The sequence below is a fragment of the Rhopalosiphum maidis genome, chromosome 3 (assembly GCF_003676215.2).
Source record: "Rhopalosiphum maidis isolate BTI-1 chromosome 3, ASM367621v3, whole genome shotgun sequence".
NCBI lineage: Eukaryota > Metazoa > Arthropoda > Insecta > Hemiptera > Aphididae > Rhopalosiphum > Rhopalosiphum maidis.
The window spans coordinates 3,905,466-3,926,013 of record NC_040879.1 but is presented as its reverse complement, the minus strand read 5'-3'; the positions used below and the strand labels follow the sequence as shown (position 1 = coordinate 3,926,013).

Genomic DNA, 20,548 nt, shown 5'->3' with positions numbered 1-20,548 from the left:
AATTTATTTATATTATATAATCGTAAATTAAGTAATATAAATTACACACTAAAATAAATCAGTAAACGGTTATATTTATTGCTATAATCCTCAACTATATTTGGTTTTTTAGACAGACTTCTAAAAATGAGGCACGGGTAAAAACAATTAATAATGATCGAATAAAACCGATTTTTTTTTTAAGAATATAAGTTGTAAACTAACAATTTTTTTTAAATAATTGAATGTCAATCTTATGTTTTGATGAGGTATTGGAATTTCTACGGCCTTACATAAAAAAAGCCACTACAACATTTTATATTCTTATTTATGCAGATGCTGAATAACGTCTCACAATAATTACTTTAAGGTAAGGTAAATTTTAAATATAAATAAAAAATTAAGTTGCTTAAACTATGAAATAAAAAAAACAATATACCTAAATGTTATGTAAATAATATTTGATAATTAATATCAAACTGAGGGAAATCGAAATTATATGATAAATATGAAAGTGATTGATATTGAAATGGTTGTGAATGATATGATAAAGAGCTTTGATGGAAATTTAATGGAGTTTGATGGCGGCATTTCAAAATGGTAGATTAAGATTGAAATTTTTTGACTTGAACTTAAGTATTATTAAAAACCTGTTATGTTAGTAATCGAAAATCTATTTTTGTAGTTTGGAGACAATGAGCAGATTTAAATAAAAATGCTTTATCAAGATCAGAATTTATTGACATTATCTGTTTCATGAAAGGATAACGAACTTAATAGTGTTCTGAAATTGTTTTTTTTTTTGTGGGAGGGGTGAGTAAGTTTTCAGAATTTTTTTTTAGTAATTTGAAATAGATATCACAAAATGACATTAAGGTACCCCATCACTTTCAAGTCCGTCTGAATCCACGCTGAAGAAAGAATTTCCTTCTTAATTTTCTTACCATTTAGGTATATTTAATGGTACCTACGACTTAATGCATTTATGTACTCGTAAACTAGGTATACTATAGTATATAAGTATTTCACTTATTTTTTATACAGTTATACTTACTGCATAAATGCATAATGTTTTTTCGTCATAATTGATAATATTATTAATTATTATGAATAATCACCACTAAAATTATACATACCTATACATTTGTATGTAAGTAATATAAATGACACATTTTCTGAAATAGTGATATTAAAATTGAAAGATTTTTAAGTTTTTTGTATCAACTACCTTAAATAGTAAGTCATAGTAATATTATTATACCATCTGATCTGAATGGAGGTTAATAGATTATGTAGTTATCGTTATGTCATGCCACGAAGGTAAACCAATGTACTCTATGAGGGTAGACTACGTATAATCGTTATCATCAACGCAACGTTAACGAAACGTTCCGGATGTCGCACGCGCGCGCAAATATCCACCACTCGATCGTAGTTTTTAAAAGATTGATATCTGATAAGAGTGTAAACATATACTTTATTATTTTGTTTTAATACAATATTATGTTAGGTATTTTTGTATTAATTATTATTTCGAATGTTTGTCCGACACTTGTTGACTGTCAGACGTTGTATTTCATTAACATGTAGATAATGACATTAATAACAGGATAGTTATTAGTATTATATAAATAAATCAAATTTTTCGAATGAATACAATTTACGTGTACTGTGTAGAGTGATTGGTAGGATTATTATGTAAAACTTAACGGTTGCTAACAATTACCTAAATAACAAAATACCTATCACCATGAAAAAGACTTACAAGTTAACTGTCCATCAAAAGGCTTTCAGTAGTAAGTACAGTGCATATTGTATTGTTTAAATTACACTATTTCATTGATATTAGGTATAGTTGTATTTTTTTTTTTAATTTAACAATTTTAGGTTCAGAACTTATTGTAAATATTAAAGACTTTCCTAAAGCTGTTAAAGGTGATATTGTAGAAGTTTATCATTCTGACTCTGAACAAAATAAATTATTATTACAAATTATGGCATTTAAAGATGATTTACAAAGTAAAGGTAATTATTATTTTTTAACTTATATTACATTATAATAAATATACATGATAATTATTGTATAGACAATTATAAAAATAATAATTATAGGTATATGTGCACCACTCGGATTTTTAGTAGGTGTCGAATGGGTCATTGTAATTGATGTATTTTATCATACCTTAAAAGATTTTAAGTGGAAACGGTCTATCAGCCTAAATCACAAAGTATATTTCATGATAATGTTTTTAATATTGCTATTTAAGCAATTTATTCTACTTTGTATTATAGTATGTTGATAGAATTTTTTCTGAAAATATTACATTTACCTATTACTTATATTATTAATATTTAATAATAATAAATATAATTTATACTATGTTTTAATATTATTCTTTATTTTTGAGCCATTACCTTAAAACAGTGTGAATGATATAAATAGGTAATTCTAAAATTAATATACATGTTTTGAAAATTGCATTGTATATAGTAAAGTTCATAATATATATATACATGGTTAAATAATGTTTTTGAATTAACATTATCATTCATCAATAAAATATGTTAATCTATTTAAGTTTGAACTTCAAGTATTGTGCTTATGTATTTTTAATATTTTTAATCAGATATTAAAATAATAAAAAATAAAAAAATTTCAAGAATTTTTATTCTCAAAATAATTTTTCAAGTACATTTATTGAAAAAAAAAAAACTATGCTCATGCCTTTAAATGATTCCAAAAGATTCAAATTATTTAAACTGTGTAAAACAAATTATTTTGTGAACATTTTAAGTTTCTATGGTTAATCAAATTATTTTGTCAAAAACTAGTTTGGCTTAAAAATTCTTGTTTTACATAATTTTTTTTTTTTATGGATATTTTGAAATGTAGTACAAATATTTTACTTTTGACTGCCCAAAGTTAAAAATTGAAGTATTTTTACTGCCTTAAAAGGTGACAAAACTAAAATAAAAAACATAGTAAAATATTAAAAAAAAATGTATAATATTAATTAAAATATTAATTGAATAAAAGGTTAGACTAACTTATGTACTTACTTAAGAATATCTACATTTAAAAGAATAATGATTTTAATAATATAATAATATTAGGTTACTTATAATTTAGATGTTTATGAACCTTATTTTTACTTGAATACTAATTAATTGAACTTTATAACCAATTTTTCATTTTAAGTATTAAGATCTTCTTTTAAAACTTCAACACTATTCTTTTATTTTATTATCATTGTACTAAAATCGGGTTTCTTTTTTTTAAATATAATATTGTTTATTTTTATATAATATAAAATTTTTTTGAAATATTATATTTCATAGTAATATTTACTACTTATTTAAAACTATATAGTATTTTACACATTTTTGAAATTACAGATACAATAAGCATAGAACACAGTGTTGCAAGTTTATTTCAATTGCATGCATATAGTGATGTTACAGTAAATATTGTGAGTCCAGAATCTGTAATATTAGATTCTGTTGAATTGACATTCAGAGACCAATACCTTGGACGATCTGAAATGTGGCGTTTACGAAATTCAATGATTGATACTTGTGTATACAATAACAAAAAAATGGAATTTTGTGGTGGATATACTCGTGTACAAGTTTATCAAATGTGGACCAAAGGAAAAATTGTTTCTTGTGGAGTTATCAGCCATAATACTAAGGTTAAAAATCTAATGAACTAAAAATTAATTGTAATGTCAGCAATATGAAGCATTTTCTATGTTTTAATAACAATGATTTTAAATGTTTTTTTTTTAAACAAAAATCAATTTAAAAATCAAATCAACATAATTCTAGTTGTAACAGCTAATTAATAAACTTTTATAAATGTTAAGTATTCGTATTTTCATTTATTCATATTATAATAATTAGACCAAGTATAAAATGCTAAATATTTTAGACACAAATTCCATTATAATCAATGTAATGCAGTTTTATTCACTTAAATTATTTATTTATGTTTATTGAATTTATATTTGCTTAGATAGTGTTTAGATCTGCTACAAGTATGGTTTACATATTTCTTCAAATGACTTCTGAAATGTGGGAATTCAACTTTCTAGGGGATACTTATTTTGAAAAATCTGTGGATGGTTTTCTATATGACTTATTTGAAAAATGGCGAGTAAGTTTGTAACCTTGATTTCTATATTTAACTTATTTATATCTCTTCAAATCATGAATTTTAAATAGATTTTATTTTAATTTTATTTCACAAAAATGATCATACATTTAAACTACATAATTATGTAATGTGTATCAATTAGTAATAATTATTACCTTGAATTTTTATTTTTAGTATTTTGGTAGTAATCATGAAGTAACACTTGTTGTATTCTCCCGAGTTTTTTACAAAGCTAATAAATTAGAAGAATTCCCTGAAGCTATGAGAGAATGTCTCCAAGTAGATTACAAGAATCGTTTTTATGAAGATTTTTACAGGTAAATTAACAATTTTAAAATAAACATTAATAAATTATATAATTATGTAGTGGCACTAAAATCAGGCTATGTAGTCTTAATTTTATAGCGACCTTTTTTGTTAATTAGTTCTTAGGTAAATTAATTAACTTGAATAATTTAGCCTTAGAGTGCCAAAAAACTAGATATTATACCCAAATCTTGTACTATAATAAAAAATTAATAAGTTATTATTATAAAAAAATTAGAGATATCCTTTTAACACAATTCATAAATTTTAATTTTATTGTTGTGTGTGATGTGTATTATTTTTAAAATACATTTTTTATTATTATTTAGATTACTTTTGGATTTTATCATACTTAAGTTTTTTTTTACTTACTATTTATTGAGTACAATGCATTTTAAATATTTTTATTAATTATATGTATTATTTATTATTCTTATATTATACCATTTTTTTTATTATTATTTTTATTAGGGTAGTAATTCAAAATGAACGTTATGAAGATTGGGCAGCAGCTTCATTAATGCTTCTTCGACGTCTTTATTATACATACAAAATAGATATTTTAAACTATCATCATAAAGTACTTCATGACTCTGGTGTTTCAATTAGTTCAATACCAGAAGCTTATTTATCACATGCTTCTCAAGGCAATTTTCTTGAAGTATTAAATATGGCATTAAATGGCAAGTACATGGAATGGTTTAAAAAAATTAATGTTTAACTTGATAGTATGTTCTTAAATTATTAAAATAACAATTACTAACATAGAGTGTGTAATTTTAAGTAATATGAATAGATTACACAATTTTTTAAATCTTACAAAAAAATATCATATGCAATATGCGTAATACATTTTAAAAAAAGTGGGAAAGCTAGTCTGCTGTACAGTTGGTTATCAAGTGTACCTCTCGATATTGAGTAGGTCATCGTAATACAGCTGGGATTCAGAAATAAATAGTTCACAAAACTTAAATGCTGATTATAATATATTTATATATATATAAGTTTTTGTTGTGCTGGATATATTTTTTCTGACTGATTTCACCTCGTTAATTTCTTGTAAGATCACGCCCACTGTTATTACTTTTTAATAAACGTTTTAGTAACTGGCAATAATTATAATCTAGTTATATTCCATAGGATATATTTTTTCAACCATTGTTTCAAAACATAAGTGATTTGATGTTTTACGTGCGACAAAGAAAATATCAAGTAGTATTTTTTAAACTCATTATATGTGTATAGACCCAGAATAACTTTTTAAAGAAAAAAAGAAAATATTTTCTATACCATGATAGTTTTGTGATATCCAAACTCCCTTTGAAACTAATTGCTGACCCCTGTTGTAATGGACTTGTTAAATTTAAATTTAATGATAAATTGAAACATATAATAAACAATCCTGAGCAAAGACAGTTTATCAACATGTGTACTTATTTAGTACAGTAGAACATAGATTATTCGTACTAATTAGGACCAAGGAGAGTATGGATAATCAAATAACTAGGACTAGGATTTATATGCATTTATATGTTTTTTTTCCTTAAGTCAAAATTGATTGGTTATCAGATTTGTCCACGATTTGGCTTATTTTTGTTTAAATAGAACCAATTTTTTTTTTGCATATTTTTGCATACAAATATTTTGATCACAATGTATATAATTGCATATTTATAGATTTTTGAAATTTTGATTTTTTTTAACATACATTTTTAAATTAGTACGATAAAGTATTATTTGAAATAGCCATTAAAAATAAAGTTTAAAACTAGTTCACTGTGTGTTTAACGTACCCATAATATGATACATTAGAGTAAGCTGTTGTAGATAATAAAATAATCTTGCATTTTATCATATAATATACATGATACAACAAACATAACAAATAATATAACTAAATTAAATTAAATTAAACTAAAAATAAATTTGTACAACAATTTTGTAGTGTGGATAATTGACAAGCCAAATAATTGATATGCAGATAATCAACGTTCTACTATTTTATGACATTTTTAATATAGGTTGCCAATTGAAAATCAAAAGTTTATAGTGATTTCACTATTAAATATAAGGGTAAAAAAATAAAAATTGAAAAAGTTAACACTTTTTGAAATAATGAGTGTTTAATGATAAATGAATCACTCTGTATATACACTTTATATACATTGTGGCTATACATTTTAAAGCATGCATATACAATGTTTTATTATTAAATTCAAATTTAACACCTACAGTATCCTACTCAAAGACTATTATACAACAGAACAACTTTTACAGTTTGGAGATAACACTAATTTTAGTAAAACTCACTCATTTTAACGCAATATAGATTTATTTTATTTTTTCCCTGAAATATTTTTTAAAAGAATCATTCTAATTGGTTAATTACAAAACAATATTGTAATAATGTAATTAATTTGTTTTTATTGTTATTCTTTAATTTAGTTTTTGAAAAACATTACATTGAAAGAAGTTTAGATCGGACTGGTCAATTAGCAATTGTTATATCTCCTGGTATGGGTGAATTTTATGTTGATAGACAACTAACAAATATTACAAAACAAAGAGTTATGGATAATGGTGTAGGAATTGATTTGATCTGTGTTGGTCAAGAGCCATTGTATGCTGTTCCATTATTTTTGGTAAGAAAAGTCTTTAATATCAATAAATGTTTTGTATATTTAAATATTTTACACTCACATATTTTTAACATAATTTACTTTAGAATGATGTATCTCTAATTATTTATCAAATATTAACAATTTATTTTATTAAAAGTCTTACAAACATACTACATACAACACAAAATTGATTAATTGATTTCACTGAATGAAAATTTGTTATATTGTATGCTAGGCTGTAACTGAAAGGGTGGGTCTGGAGCCCCCCCCCCCGAAATTTTTTTTTAGTTACGGCCTTGATTGTATGTTTGTTAGACAGAGACAAAATTTGCGGATGTAGCGTTCTCTTTTATATAATTATTATTTATAATATTTTGGTTTTGGTGATGTTCAAAACCCTACACTTTTTATAAAAATAAATAAATTATTTTTCTTAGTTTTAAATTCTAATTTAATTTATGAATTGGTTTAGTTAATCAAATTCCATAATTTAAATCATTTGAAAGTATTCAAATGAATATTATTAGTTTGGAGACTAAAAATAATCTAAAGGAAGCCACCAAAAACAATCCTAATTATACATCTACTATAAGTATAATATGTTTTAAACATTCAATTATTTCTAAAGCCAAAATGTTATATTATCTATATCAACTTTTATGTTTTGAGCAGATTATCATTAAGATAGAATGGTAAGGTTTAGTTGATCATCGAACAATACAATTTTACTTATATTTGTATTTTTTTTTTTTTTTTTAGTTTCAAAACCGTGATGAATCTTTAGGAGATGACTGCAGTATTCCACATTGGATAAATTTAAGGTTTGTTTAGTATATTATATTATTAATTTTGTTGAATTTTATTGCTAATAAGGGAAATCTTTAAGAAGTGTTCAGTTTAGGCATTAAGTGAAATAATTAGGTACGCATGAGCAAGTAATTAAGTACTGAGTATTATCTGTGCTTTAGTTCTTTTATCCTTAAAGGTGCTTTATTTCTCTTCAGTTTGGCTATTGTTAGAATGTATATCTACTCTGAGAGACCCCTAATTTCTGACTACTATTTTAGATTGAGTTAAAAGACATTTTCTCTCATTTTATGCTAAATATTAATGACTCATATGATTATTTACCTATTCTCCCTGAGCTAGATTTTTCTACTTTAACAGACAAAAGTGTTGAAATTAAATAAAATTATTTAAAAGACTTATTTAGTTGTTTAACTGATGCTCTTTCACACCATTTGATATATTTAAACATAATTGAAGTTGTAATATCCAATCAACCAACTGATACACCAAGGAAATAATCACTCCACCTTCTAGTTTTAAGCTAACAACAATTATAATTAGGTACTTCTGAATCTGTATTATAGAATTAACAATTTACTAGCTATTTTTATAAATTTATATTTACTGTATATTGGGCCTTACCCTTAATTAATAAACACATTTTTTGGTTGGTAGCCAAGTCGTGCTGACTAAAAAAATATTTATTTAAATATATTAATATCTTTGCCCTAAGTATGACTTAATTATTTTTGTAGCTTTTACAGAAGTAATCACATGCCACAAAGATCTACATTTGTTCCTCGGATTAAAGTACCTAATCAGTTTTCCAACATTTTATTAAATCGTCCAAAAATGGGCTTAAGAGTAGTGTCATCAAATAGTTTATCAGCTTCTATGCGAAATAAGTTCACCAACTCTGCACAAGATTATATGAACTATGATGATGGTGTACTTGACAAAAAAAATAAAACTAGTATGCCTAGGTTCGGGTAATATACATTTCTTTAAAATACTAATGAATAAAAATTGGATGTTTAATGGCCATAAATTCAGTAAAATATACATTTGAAAATATCAAAATATGCAATTATATGACTTTAAATTTTTTCAATATGATAATTGATTATTTTTCTAAATCTATGTAAAATAAAAAAGGTAAATATTATTTAAAATTCAAAATAATGTATTTTATACATTAAAACTACATCAATAAATATGTGAAATAAAATATTAAAATGTGAAAAATATGTTGTGTAATTAAAAAGTTTGCTTTTTATACCTAAGTACTTGTTGATTAAACTCATTGGGTAGCGAGTACATCTTAAATATAAATTCTCAAAAATAATTTTATTTGGTTTATAATTGTCCATATAGTCATACTCATTAACAATTAATGATAATATCTTTAATTATTGTTTCAAATTTTTAAAATAACAATAATGTTTTAATTATTTCTAATTAGAACATTAGAATTATGTTACTAAATATAGAAATAATTCTGATAACATTAAAAAAAATATGCAAGTCATAAACATCTGAGCACTATTAATGAGAATAATTTTAAATATTAAAATCATCAAAATAATGGCAGTTTTGTTTGTTTGAAATCTATTTATTTCTTATGATTAGTAATAATATTTAATAATAAGTAACTACACAGTAGTAACTTTTAACTATTACTATCTAACAATATTAAAATATTCTTATTAATAAGGGAATACTTATTTTTTTTTATTTTTTTTTTAGCAATACCAATAACATTATGCCACTAAATAAATTAAATGGAATCAGTGCATCAAGAAAAAAAAAATTTAGTACATGCAGCTTTGATGTAAATTCTGATAAATCAATTGCTCTTAGTCGTAGCCTTTCTCCTTTAAAACAGCGAAGCATCACTCCTCCACCCAAAAGCCAGTCTGAATTCATAAATTTGCCACAATTAAACAGTAATCATAACTTAAATTGTTTCATGGAGTCAATTATTTTTAATTATTTATTTTACTAATATTCAATCAGGGAATAGAAGTCGGAGTATTGATGAAAGCTTGAAAAAGTATAATAAATTGACTGTGAATGGATCTAGTAAACAAGATGCCAAAAACAATTTAAAACTCGTGCGTGTGCGAGGTCTTATTAATCCATTTGACAAATCACGATATCACGTCAAGTTGACATCAAATCGAAGAAGATGGAGTCATACATTTCCAGAAAGTAACTAACTACATTATGAAATAAAACATTGATCAATTACTAATCTAATTTATTAAAATAATAAATAATATTTTTTTTATTTAGAAATTAAAAATACAAGAAAGTTTTATGACGATTTTGAATTTTCTGGACTTACAGAGCTGAGCTCATGTGACATGGAGAATATTCTAGAAAATATTCAGATACTGAAAAAAAAATGTCTGTTTTTAGTTATTATAGATCATTATAATTTAAATTGAATTAATTGTTATTTTTTTTCTTTTTGTAGTAAATTTAAACATAATAAAATTATTAAAATATAGAATTGAAGAAAAACAAAATATCACAAGTTCTTGTGAGTGGTCAAGTGACTTTGAATTGACAAATATTTGTACACCAGGTTAGTGTAATATGAATAATAAATAATTAATTAAATCATTTTTAAAAATTACAACTATATGAAATTGTTTTTAGTTACATATTAGTATATTACTTTTATTTATTTTTAAACATTTAATTTTTCTTGGTTCTCATTATTATAGGTATTGTTTTATTTTTTACTGTTTACTTCTTATTCTGTTATATTAATTTTAATTTAATATATTTTGATTAAATCAATCATTAGTCTTACTTTAAATTTATCACTTGAATATATTTAAATAGTTTATTATTTAGAAAATTGAAAATTGTATTATAAATGATCAATCATAGTTATATTTTATTATTATATACAGCAGAATATAACTCTATATTCTGAAGCCAAAATATTAACAGTAAAACAATTATAATTTATATTACATAACAAAAAAAAATTTTATACAATCAGTTATTCATACATATAACAAGGTCTGTAAAGATAATAAATCCAAAAATAAACACTAAATACTTTGACAGCTATTTGACAATTGAACTGATTTCCATTTAAGATTCCCATTACTATAAAAAATTGTCAAGTATTTGATACTTTTAAATTATTAATAAAGAGATATTTACTGACAAATGAAGTAAACCCTATGGCTAATTACCAACTATTATATAATAATTATCTTTCTTTTTCTCTTATCCTTCATTTATAATATATTATACTGTATGAATTATTAACATACTATTATTATTGTAATCATAACTATACAATATGTACCTTTGTTATTGCTATTTATTTATTTATTTACTTATTTTTCTTGTGACATGTCTACCAAAACAAGGAAACATCCTTAGTGATATATATTATGTAAATAATTTTGAACTGCTAAAATAAATATTCATTATTATTATGATAACTAAATAATTTATTATTTAATCATTTGGCATTTTGTTAGTAACTATATAAATTAAATGCGTATATTAATTTTTTGATTTTTTTTTTAATAATTCTAAGAATGCCATTCATATATTTAATTATTATATCCTCTTCCCCATTTTTTAAAATTTGTAACTGATGTTATATACATACTTTGAAAAAAGTTATTAACAAAGTCAACCATACACTATTACAAAAACTTTATACAATTTATATTAGAGATCACCATTACTTTTCTTACTATTTATTAACGATATTAAAGAATCATTAAACTACTCAAAAATATTACTGTTTGTTGATGATTCTAAAATGTTTAAATTTATATCAAATTTAAATAATTTTAAGTTTATTTACAAACCGTTCTAAATAATTTTGTTATAAAAAAACTGATGCAATAATAATGTTATGGTTATAAACATTAATAAATGTAATTCTATAACCGTTTCTCAAAAAAAAAAATCAATTTCTATATTAACAATAAACAAATCAGTGCTTGGAAGGAACTCGTTTTATTGATTTTGTTCCATGTTTAGGAATGTATCAGGAACATAGTTAATTTTTCATGTTTTAACTTTGTTCACTTTTTAGAGGATCATAAATTTTTTTTTTCATTTCTTTCTTTGTTCATTCATTTTTAAATAAAAGTAATTAAATTGTTTTTAGAATTAAAAGAAAAAAATTTAATATGTTTAAAACTATAATTATATTAAAGCAAAATAAAATATATATTTAAATACATTTTATACATAATGATTAATCTATATCAAAGTAATATTTATATGTACAACCGATAGAATATGTCTTATCTGAGCAACTGATAACAAAAAAAATCATCAGTACACAAAAAAAAGGGTTATTTTTTTAAGTCTTAATGTATTGAATTTCTGATGAATTTCAACATTTTTAAAACATATTTATGATTTAAAAATTAAACATAATAAATCTTTATAACATATATTTATAATTATAAATATTTTAACAGGTGTTGATTGGAAATCACTAGTGTTTCCTGCTTGCTTACCAATAACAACAGACTATTTTCCCGATGAAGTAACTCTTCAATCATATTATTTATTTTCAAATTACAATCTGTTACCTGATTATGTAAATGCTGAAGTTGCCTTGCAAAGAGCTGTTTATCGTCAACCACTATCTGCTTTAGAAGTTTTTTATCAAATGATATGTCAACGCTTATCTCAAGTAAGAGCTTATACTTATAAATAATATACAATTTTAAAAAAATATACCACAGTTGAAAATTCAAAAATGAATAACCATAGATACTTGACATTTTCATCAAATGTTTATTTACATGATAATTTTCTGTATATATTATAATTTTCAAAATATTATGACTTATTTGAGAAATTTTAATATTTAAGATCCCACATAATTTGTTCTTCTATCTTAATACAAATTATAAAAATACATTGGTACAATTTTATATACATTTTAGGTTAAATTTATACAAAATTCTTTAAAATCACAATAATTTTCAAACTATGTTTAGAAGTAAAACGTTATTTTATAGTCATGATAGATATAAAAATTTAATTCAATATTCCTCATAAGTAGTTTATACTAGGACTTAAAACCTTAAAAAATATTCATACAAATAGTAGTTTAAATTTAGATGAAATTGCATAATATTTACGATAAATAACAATATTAAAGTTAATATTAAAAAAAATATAAAAAAATAAAATATCATTAATATTATTTTATTATAATTTGTGGGAACATACAACTTTTACTCGTATTTTTAACTTTACTATTTGCAATGATATTTTTAAAATGTGTAAATTAGTTTTAATACATTATCTATTTATACTAAATGAACCTATTCATACTGTTTTGCTGTAACAAAGTGATCTTAACTTAAAAATTAATAACAATAATACAATAAATACAATTTTTTCAGAAAAAATTTAATCAACCTACCGTAGTACTTAAAGTAAAATAAATTACTTTAATAGCTATATCAAAAAACATAGCATGACACATGCTTAGAGATATAGGCAAACAGATCATCTCTGCTCAAAATCATTTTTTGAACACAATGATATATTATTATATTTAAATTTAACACATCCATTAAATTGGCCCATCTCATATCTAATATACAGCAGATATATACGCACTTTTTATATTACAAAATGCATATTTGTATTCAATAGGGTTTTCAATTGGTTGTAAGTAAAGATGAAAATCCAGAACATAAAAAGAAGATAAATAGCATTGTCATAAGATCAACAGCTCATGATGAACGATTTATTGAAATGCGGCTTAGTATTGGAAGAATAGTTCATACTGTTACTTTGTTTGGTTCAGAAATTCAAGTGACACGATATAGACCAAGGTAAACTATAATATAATCTCCCTTATTCGTGTATTCTATATAATACTAAATCAATTAATAGTTTGATAAAATGTAATATTATTTTTTTTATTTTTATTAAATTTAAAAGTGATACTTTTTATGTTATATAAACCTTAAAGCATTATTTTCAGACAAGTTCACTTAAAAAATATACATAATGAAGTATTTTCTATAATATGACGTTTAAGGATATTCAATTATCTTAAGTTTGTAATGTGTCTATGACAGCATAAATATATTAAGTCTTTATTATTAAGTGTGTTATACTCATACTTCCATACTTATTTATAAACCCATATTTTTAAGGTTTTATACTTTTGGTGTTTAGATTTCCATACGCGACATTTGAAATACAATATCGCTATCGTTTTCAAGCTCCAGACCATTCAACTTATGGAATTTCATGGATATCATTTATTACTGAGAAATTAGAAAATTATAATTGGAATTACATGGATCATTATTTATGTGCTCGTGGGGATATGGATTATGATTTACATGAGGTTAAGTTTAAAAAAAATATTTCTATTATATTAAAATTATAAAATATTCTAAACATGAGCTTCTTGTAATACTTCAATCCTCTTTTTCAATATTGGAATACACTTGCATAAGTTATAATATTAATTAAAATAAAAATAACTAATTTATTTTTAATAATAGATCTAATCAGATATGATTTTTTTAGAAATTAAAATATTGGCGGTTTCGTATGTATCTTCTTCCTTGGCGTCAAGATGCCACAAAAACTATTATGAGTCATTTAGACGATAAATTTTACTGTGATATTTACAAAATACCTACTATGGAGGAACAAGTTTGTTTTACAAATAAATTCGTAAAATTTATTGAAACTTGGATAAATCGTATTAAAAGATCAACAACACTTAGCCTTAAGGTTAGTTTTAAATATGTTATTTAAATTTCCAAAAGGATATTTTTTAAAGAAAATCAATTATATATATTTTAGAGTTCAAGTGATACATCACCTTATAGAGATCGTGTTAACTCCATACGTCCATTGGATAAACCACGTCCAAGGTCTGTTCACTAACATTATTGCAATTTTTAAATACATTTTTAAATGTCATTTAGATACCATATTATGATTGTATTTTATTTTATATATTTAGGTCCGGTTCAAATGTTTATGATAAAGCAATTGTATCACTGTTTCCTGAAAATCCTGTTCAAGATGAAATTATTGATGATATTGAGAGGTATAAACTTATTTTTAACTATTTAACTAATAATTAATAATATACATTTTTAATCTGTGTTTTAATTTATTTTATTAGCCCGATAAATTTAATTAATTCTGAATTGTTAAAAGAAAATATTTCCAACGTCGATCTAGTAGAACATTTGTGTAATACACAAGTTGGTGTTGGTTTTGTTAATAGACACATGGGCTTACCACAAAATACATTTGTCAGTAATGATGCAATTACATGGCTTATAAACAATTTAAAGACAATAAATAGCAGAGATGAAGCTGTTGAACGTTTACAGGTTAATAGTTATCAAATATTTTCTATATCATTAATTTAAATTTTAAATGATAAACGTAATATTCATTTAATTTATTACTAGGACATTTTAAGCGAAGGATTAATTTGCCATGCATCTGGAGATTTTTCTCATCCTTTCATTGATGGGTTTTATTTATATTATTTTCCTTCATGTGAATCACCTACTGGTCAACGTAAATAATAATATAATTTATTACTTATATCAATTTTAATTAATCATTTTTCACATTTAGCTTCTTCCCCTACACATGATTTTCAAGCATTTGAAAATGAATGGGTCGAAGTGGAAGTTAAACAACCCATTGAATACCCAAAAAATATAGACTTTTTAATGGATAATTTGTCACTTCCACAGTCATTACAACATGGAAATAAGAGAGAAGGTTAGTTATTTTATATCAAAAGAATGAAAAATACTATAACCTATAAATATAAATTTATGAATTAGGATTAAACAAAGTTTCCAAATCGTAAACTCTTTTACTTTTGTATCTTTACAACTAATTTCAAATAAATAACTTCATGATTAATTCTATAAGAGATATCAGGAAACCTTATGGTTTTTACAGAATAAAATAGGCTGCAAAAATTTTTCATTAAAAACATAATTTTGTTCTATAAGTAATTTAATACAATTATACAATTATATTTTCATAATTTTGATATGTGTAAAACAGTCAGTTATTCAAACTAATTTTCATTTACTTAACACATAATAACTAGTTCTAGTCATGATAAATCGGAAATAATTCCCACACGAAAGTATATCAGGTAAAAAATTACTCATGTTAATTCCTATAAATAATATATGTAAGTTTCTACACAAAAAAACATTGTTATGAATTTAAAATAAAATATTTTCTTATTGTTTTATTTAATTGTAAATTTTTGTAATTTATAAATTCAATAATAATAAAAATAAAAATTGTTATATATCATTATTTATTAATATCATCTTACACCTATGTAGAAACAACATTACTTTTATCTCATAAAGGAATTTAAAAACAGCATTTTTTCACAATTTAGAAGCTAACATAATATGTATTTTTTTTTAATTTACTTAACTGTACAACCCACCTTAGAATATTACTGACTTCTACCACCTTATTAACGTTTATATAAAAAATTTTCTAAATATACTGTATATATTGTGTGTTCAATTAAGATAACACAATTTATAAAATTATAAAAATAATTTTTTGTTCATTCACCTAATTAATTGTTATAGAAAATTTTTTAATATTTAAGGCATTTTGTATATATTTTTTACTAATCTGTTTTTTTTATTAAACAGTACCATGGTATAAAGAAGCTCATTTAGAAATGGATGTTAACAGTAAAAGTGATCGTGTAGAATGGGGTCATGCCAGATATCAATCACTTTATCGTTGTGATCAGGCGTATGAGATTATAGCTCGATGGGTTGCTGCATCTGGTTCAGTTGTAGCTGATTTGGTATAAATAATGAATACAATTTTTTATTTTTTATTAATTATACCAATTTTTTTTTTTTTAATTTTTAGGTGTATAATTGGGCACGTAAAGCACAAACTGGTGGATTTCAGTTAATACCATTACCTGCTGACCCATTTGCTTTGCCATATACTTTAAAATCTGATCCTCTCCGTGGTCCAGTATTTGTACCTCTCAATTTAGATTGTCTTCTAACAGATGATAACAATTGTTTATTTCATGGTAATGAATTTATTTTATAATTGAAAATAATAAATTTTAATTTTTTAACATTATTCTTGATAATATTTATATAAAATTTGTTTAAAACTTAAAAAAAAATTAATCCTATTGCATTTCTATGAATATTTAATTAACTGGCATAAATAACTCCTTTTTTATCATTTACCAATTTTTCATTAATATAACCATCATATAGGTTGCAAGAAAACATTTAAGATATTAAAAATAATATCTTATAAATGTGTATTAAGTAAAGTAAAATATTCAATATTAAAAAAAAAGTTTAGTTAGCAGTGTTATTACCAATGAAATTTTGCTTAACCAACATTTAAAATACTCCTTCAAAGTTAAATTAAAATATGTACTAATTCATATAATTAAAACCAACCACATTTCTTTATAAAATTCCATTTAAAAATAAAATTGTTAACATTTTAAAAATGTTTTAATGCTAAAACTTTAGTGCATCTAAGTTTTGAATAAGAATTTAAATCTATTATACAATTTAAATCATTGCTTATACATTATCATCAATTTATTCTTTGTTACACAATATTCTAGTCTTTTATATATGGTACAAACTTATAACTTAAAATTTAGTGCAAATATTTATTTAAATAAAAACCGGTTTCTTAATTTGTGTTATTATATTTATGTATATATTTATGTTTATACAGAATACCCTGAAGATTCATGGCTCCGAAGATTATTATTATTCCAAGAAGTTATACTTTACCGATTTGGGTTTGTAATATGTAATTCAAAAACTAATGGTAATGAATCATATCACAATCAATATATTCATCTTACAGGTTAGTAAATTTAATTAGTTTAAAATGTTTTAATAAATTGTCTAAAATGTTTATAGATAAGTACATATCTTTTAATTTATTCACAGGTAACGTGTTTGTGTTAATACTTTCTGATTTGATTGAAGAAACTAAAGAGAAAAATGATTCTCCCGATCAAGGATTAAATGAATTAGAAGCTAGTGTTAATCAGCAAGAATTACAATTTAGCCCTCATATGGAGTACATATCACGGCACGTGTATCATAGTTTACCTAAAGAAAATGATCCAAAAATAGAAAAAAGGGTTAGTTAATAGTAACATAAGACTGATATTATTAGAAATGTTTGATTAGATGCTACAGCACTGGTCCAATGTGTAATCTACCGACTAAATGTTTATGTATGCTACTTAAAATAGTAATATATTTACTCATACCATAATATTGATTGTTATATTCTTATAGCAAAAGTATTGGTTAAATCTGATAAAAAAATCATCAAATATATGAGTTTTTATTGGGTGACATATCCACCGCCATTCTTCATTGAGTCGGTGGTCTAATGAGGAGATTCACCATTTATTTTTATATTATATTTGGATTTAACTTACTTCCACAATACCTATTGTTTGAGTATGAGTTCTCGTATTTATATCCACAAAATTGTCAATATGATTAACAGTTTGATGAATAAATCCATAGTCCTTCAGAGAACTAAATGCTCATCACTGATTGCTGTGAATCTTTGTAGCGATTTCTATCATTTTTTCTATTATTGGTATAAAAGCGTTTGTCGATCTATCTTTTCTAAAATTCAACATTCAATTTAATTGTCATTATTACGAGTACAACACAAACCAAATACCCACGGTTCCTTTATTCTATTTCCATTATTTCATCAGTTATTTTCAGAATTTAATTTTCATCATTTGAAATTTTATTGCTATCTTCATATGCTCATGGGTCGTAATCACCACGATGTAAGCGACCGCTATCTGCATGCACAATGTAACCAGGACCTATATAAGTACCTATTTGTTATCGGTAGATCACACATTGGACCGGTTCCAGTACCACTCTCCATAACAATTAACAACATTATCCCCTTGTATAGTAATACAATTTAATAATGCTTATCTTTTATTTAGGTTGGTTTTCTTTGGGCATGGAATCATATGGTAAGTCGTAGATGGAAGTCGTCAAATCCAGCAACTGGTGATGAACAATTCCAAAATAAACTATTGGAAGATTTTAGATATTTTTGTAGCAATAAAGATGACCGATTATCAAATTTTTGGAAATCTTGTAAAGATGAATATTATACAATTAAACACCAAGAATAAAATAAATATTGCGTGTTTAATGTGTTTCATTTATGATGCTTTACCTAACTAAAAGTTTTTAAGTTTTGATAAATAATAAATTTAAAAAAATTGGTTAAAAATTGGTAAAAATATCAACCAATAAACAACAAACGAACCTTGAATTTAGATTGTTACATATATGTCATTTATTTATTTTTATAAATTCTGTCAAAATTTGAAATTTAAATGCTTATAAAAAAAAACCGTAACTATGCAGATTTAATTTTTATTTTACTGCTATTATAACAATTTATTAGTTACCCTATATTAAATTTAAAGGCGTTTTAACTGACGAAAACATTTTTATTGATATTTATAGAAAAAAACCAAAAAGTAATAATTAATTGAAAATGTCTATAGATCAAAACTTAAAAATTGTATCATGTATAAAAAATTATAATTTAAATATTTAATACAAATTTCAAGTAAGCATCTACGGTTATTAATTTTTTAATTACAACATTATAAGAAAATCGTAAAAACTTCGAGCATTCATAAACAATTATTTGAATATATGTGGTAAGTTTTAAATAGAAGGTAGAAAACCTTAAAAGAAATCTTTTTTTAAATTTTCAAATCTTTGATAAATATAGAACAAATAATAAGAATTGCTAACTCAAAATAATTTGCAAATGTTCGTAATTTTGATGAATTTTTTTAAAATTCTAACTTCTGATGTTTATAGGAACTATTGTGGATTTATTTTCAATTTTTGTTCAACTTTGATTACCAACTTATGAGCAATCTTGTATTAAATCTTCATAATTTAGACCAAGTAAAACATTTTTAATCGACAAACATCTAAATTTTATTATACCTATAAATAACTCAAAAAAAGTCAAAATAATTTTAAAACTGTATGACGTATAGAAAATAATTGTGTTAATATTCTGTGAAAATTCTATGTACGATTTTTTCAAAAACTGGACTTGCATACAAATTTCAATTTTTTCAGTTTTTTTTTTCTGATGCTATTGAAATTTACACAAAGATTTTTACTTTTTACCTGATAATATGCTGAAGTAAAAAATCAAAACATTTTTTTACTAAAAAGTGTGAATTATTTACATAATATATTTTACCTAACAAAGCAAATTAATTAATAAAATTATTTTTATTTTGCACTTCTATTAAAATATTATTCTTATTACGTTAATACAATAATAATGTAAATATGTGGATAATTAATGTATAAAATAAATTTAATTTTGCACCCATTGAACTGATTTTCTGTAGGCTCCTGGAAAAAAATTTGCATAGTTGCTTAAAAATAATGTATGTATTTATATTTAAAAAAGCTTTTCTTTATTTTTAGCTATTCTTGTTCTAAATTATCAGTAGGTAATTAATATACTTACAATAATAAGCGATATTATATACATAATATCGCTATACATAATTAAGTACATCGAAAACATATATATGTTTATATAGTTACATATA

General features: G+C 23.3%; 1 protein-coding gene across 3 annotated transcripts; it reads left to right on the top strand.

Moving 5' to 3' along the window:
- Positions 1-1,729: 1,729 nt before the first annotated feature.
- Positions 1,730-19,099, top strand: LOC113559611 (GATOR complex protein DEPDC5). 3 transcript variants are annotated; one of them, XM_026965357.1, is made up of 27 exons: positions 1,730-1,775; positions 1,867-2,004; positions 3,376-3,671; positions 3,995-4,135; positions 4,310-4,452; positions 4,913-5,124; positions 6,887-7,083; positions 7,822-7,883; positions 8,607-8,834; positions 9,598-9,797; positions 9,868-10,062; positions 10,147-10,260; positions 10,331-10,441; positions 12,324-12,541; positions 13,519-13,700; positions 14,050-14,224; positions 14,410-14,619; positions 14,692-14,762; positions 14,855-14,941; positions 15,020-15,233; positions 15,315-15,426; positions 15,487-15,636; positions 16,551-16,711; positions 16,780-16,951; positions 17,629-17,763; positions 17,850-18,046; positions 18,890-19,099. In XM_026965357.1, the coding sequence occupies exons 1-27, from the start codon at positions 1,730-1,732 to the stop codon at positions 19,082-19,084; spliced, it is 4,362 nt and encodes a 1,453-aa protein (XP_026821158.1). In that variant the 3' UTR covers positions 19,085-19,099. The 3 variants fall into 3 exon arrangements, with proteins under 3 accessions (XP_026821158.1, XP_026821157.1, XP_026821159.1); XM_026965356.1 differs by having other exon boundaries at positions 8,607-8,840; XM_026965358.1 differs by lacking the exons at positions 1,730-1,775; positions 1,867-2,004 and having other exon boundaries at positions 3,559-3,671; positions 3,999-4,135; positions 8,607-8,840.
- Positions 19,100-20,548: the final 1,449 nt, after the last annotated feature.

Bases quoted from the DNA above. Each gene is read 5' to 3' on its own strand.
- LOC113559611 (XM_026965356.1), top strand. From the start codon at position 1,730: ATGAAAAAGACTTACAAGTTAACTGTCCATCAAAAGGCTTTCAGTA. The intron at 10,442-12,323 runs GTTAGTGTAATA...ATATTTTAACAG, and splicing joins GACAAATATTTGTACACCAG to GTGTTGATTGGAAATCACTA. The intron at 15,427-15,486 runs GTAAATAATAAT...TTTCACATTTAG, and splicing joins TGAATCACCTACTGGTCAAC to CTTCTTCCCCTACACATGAT.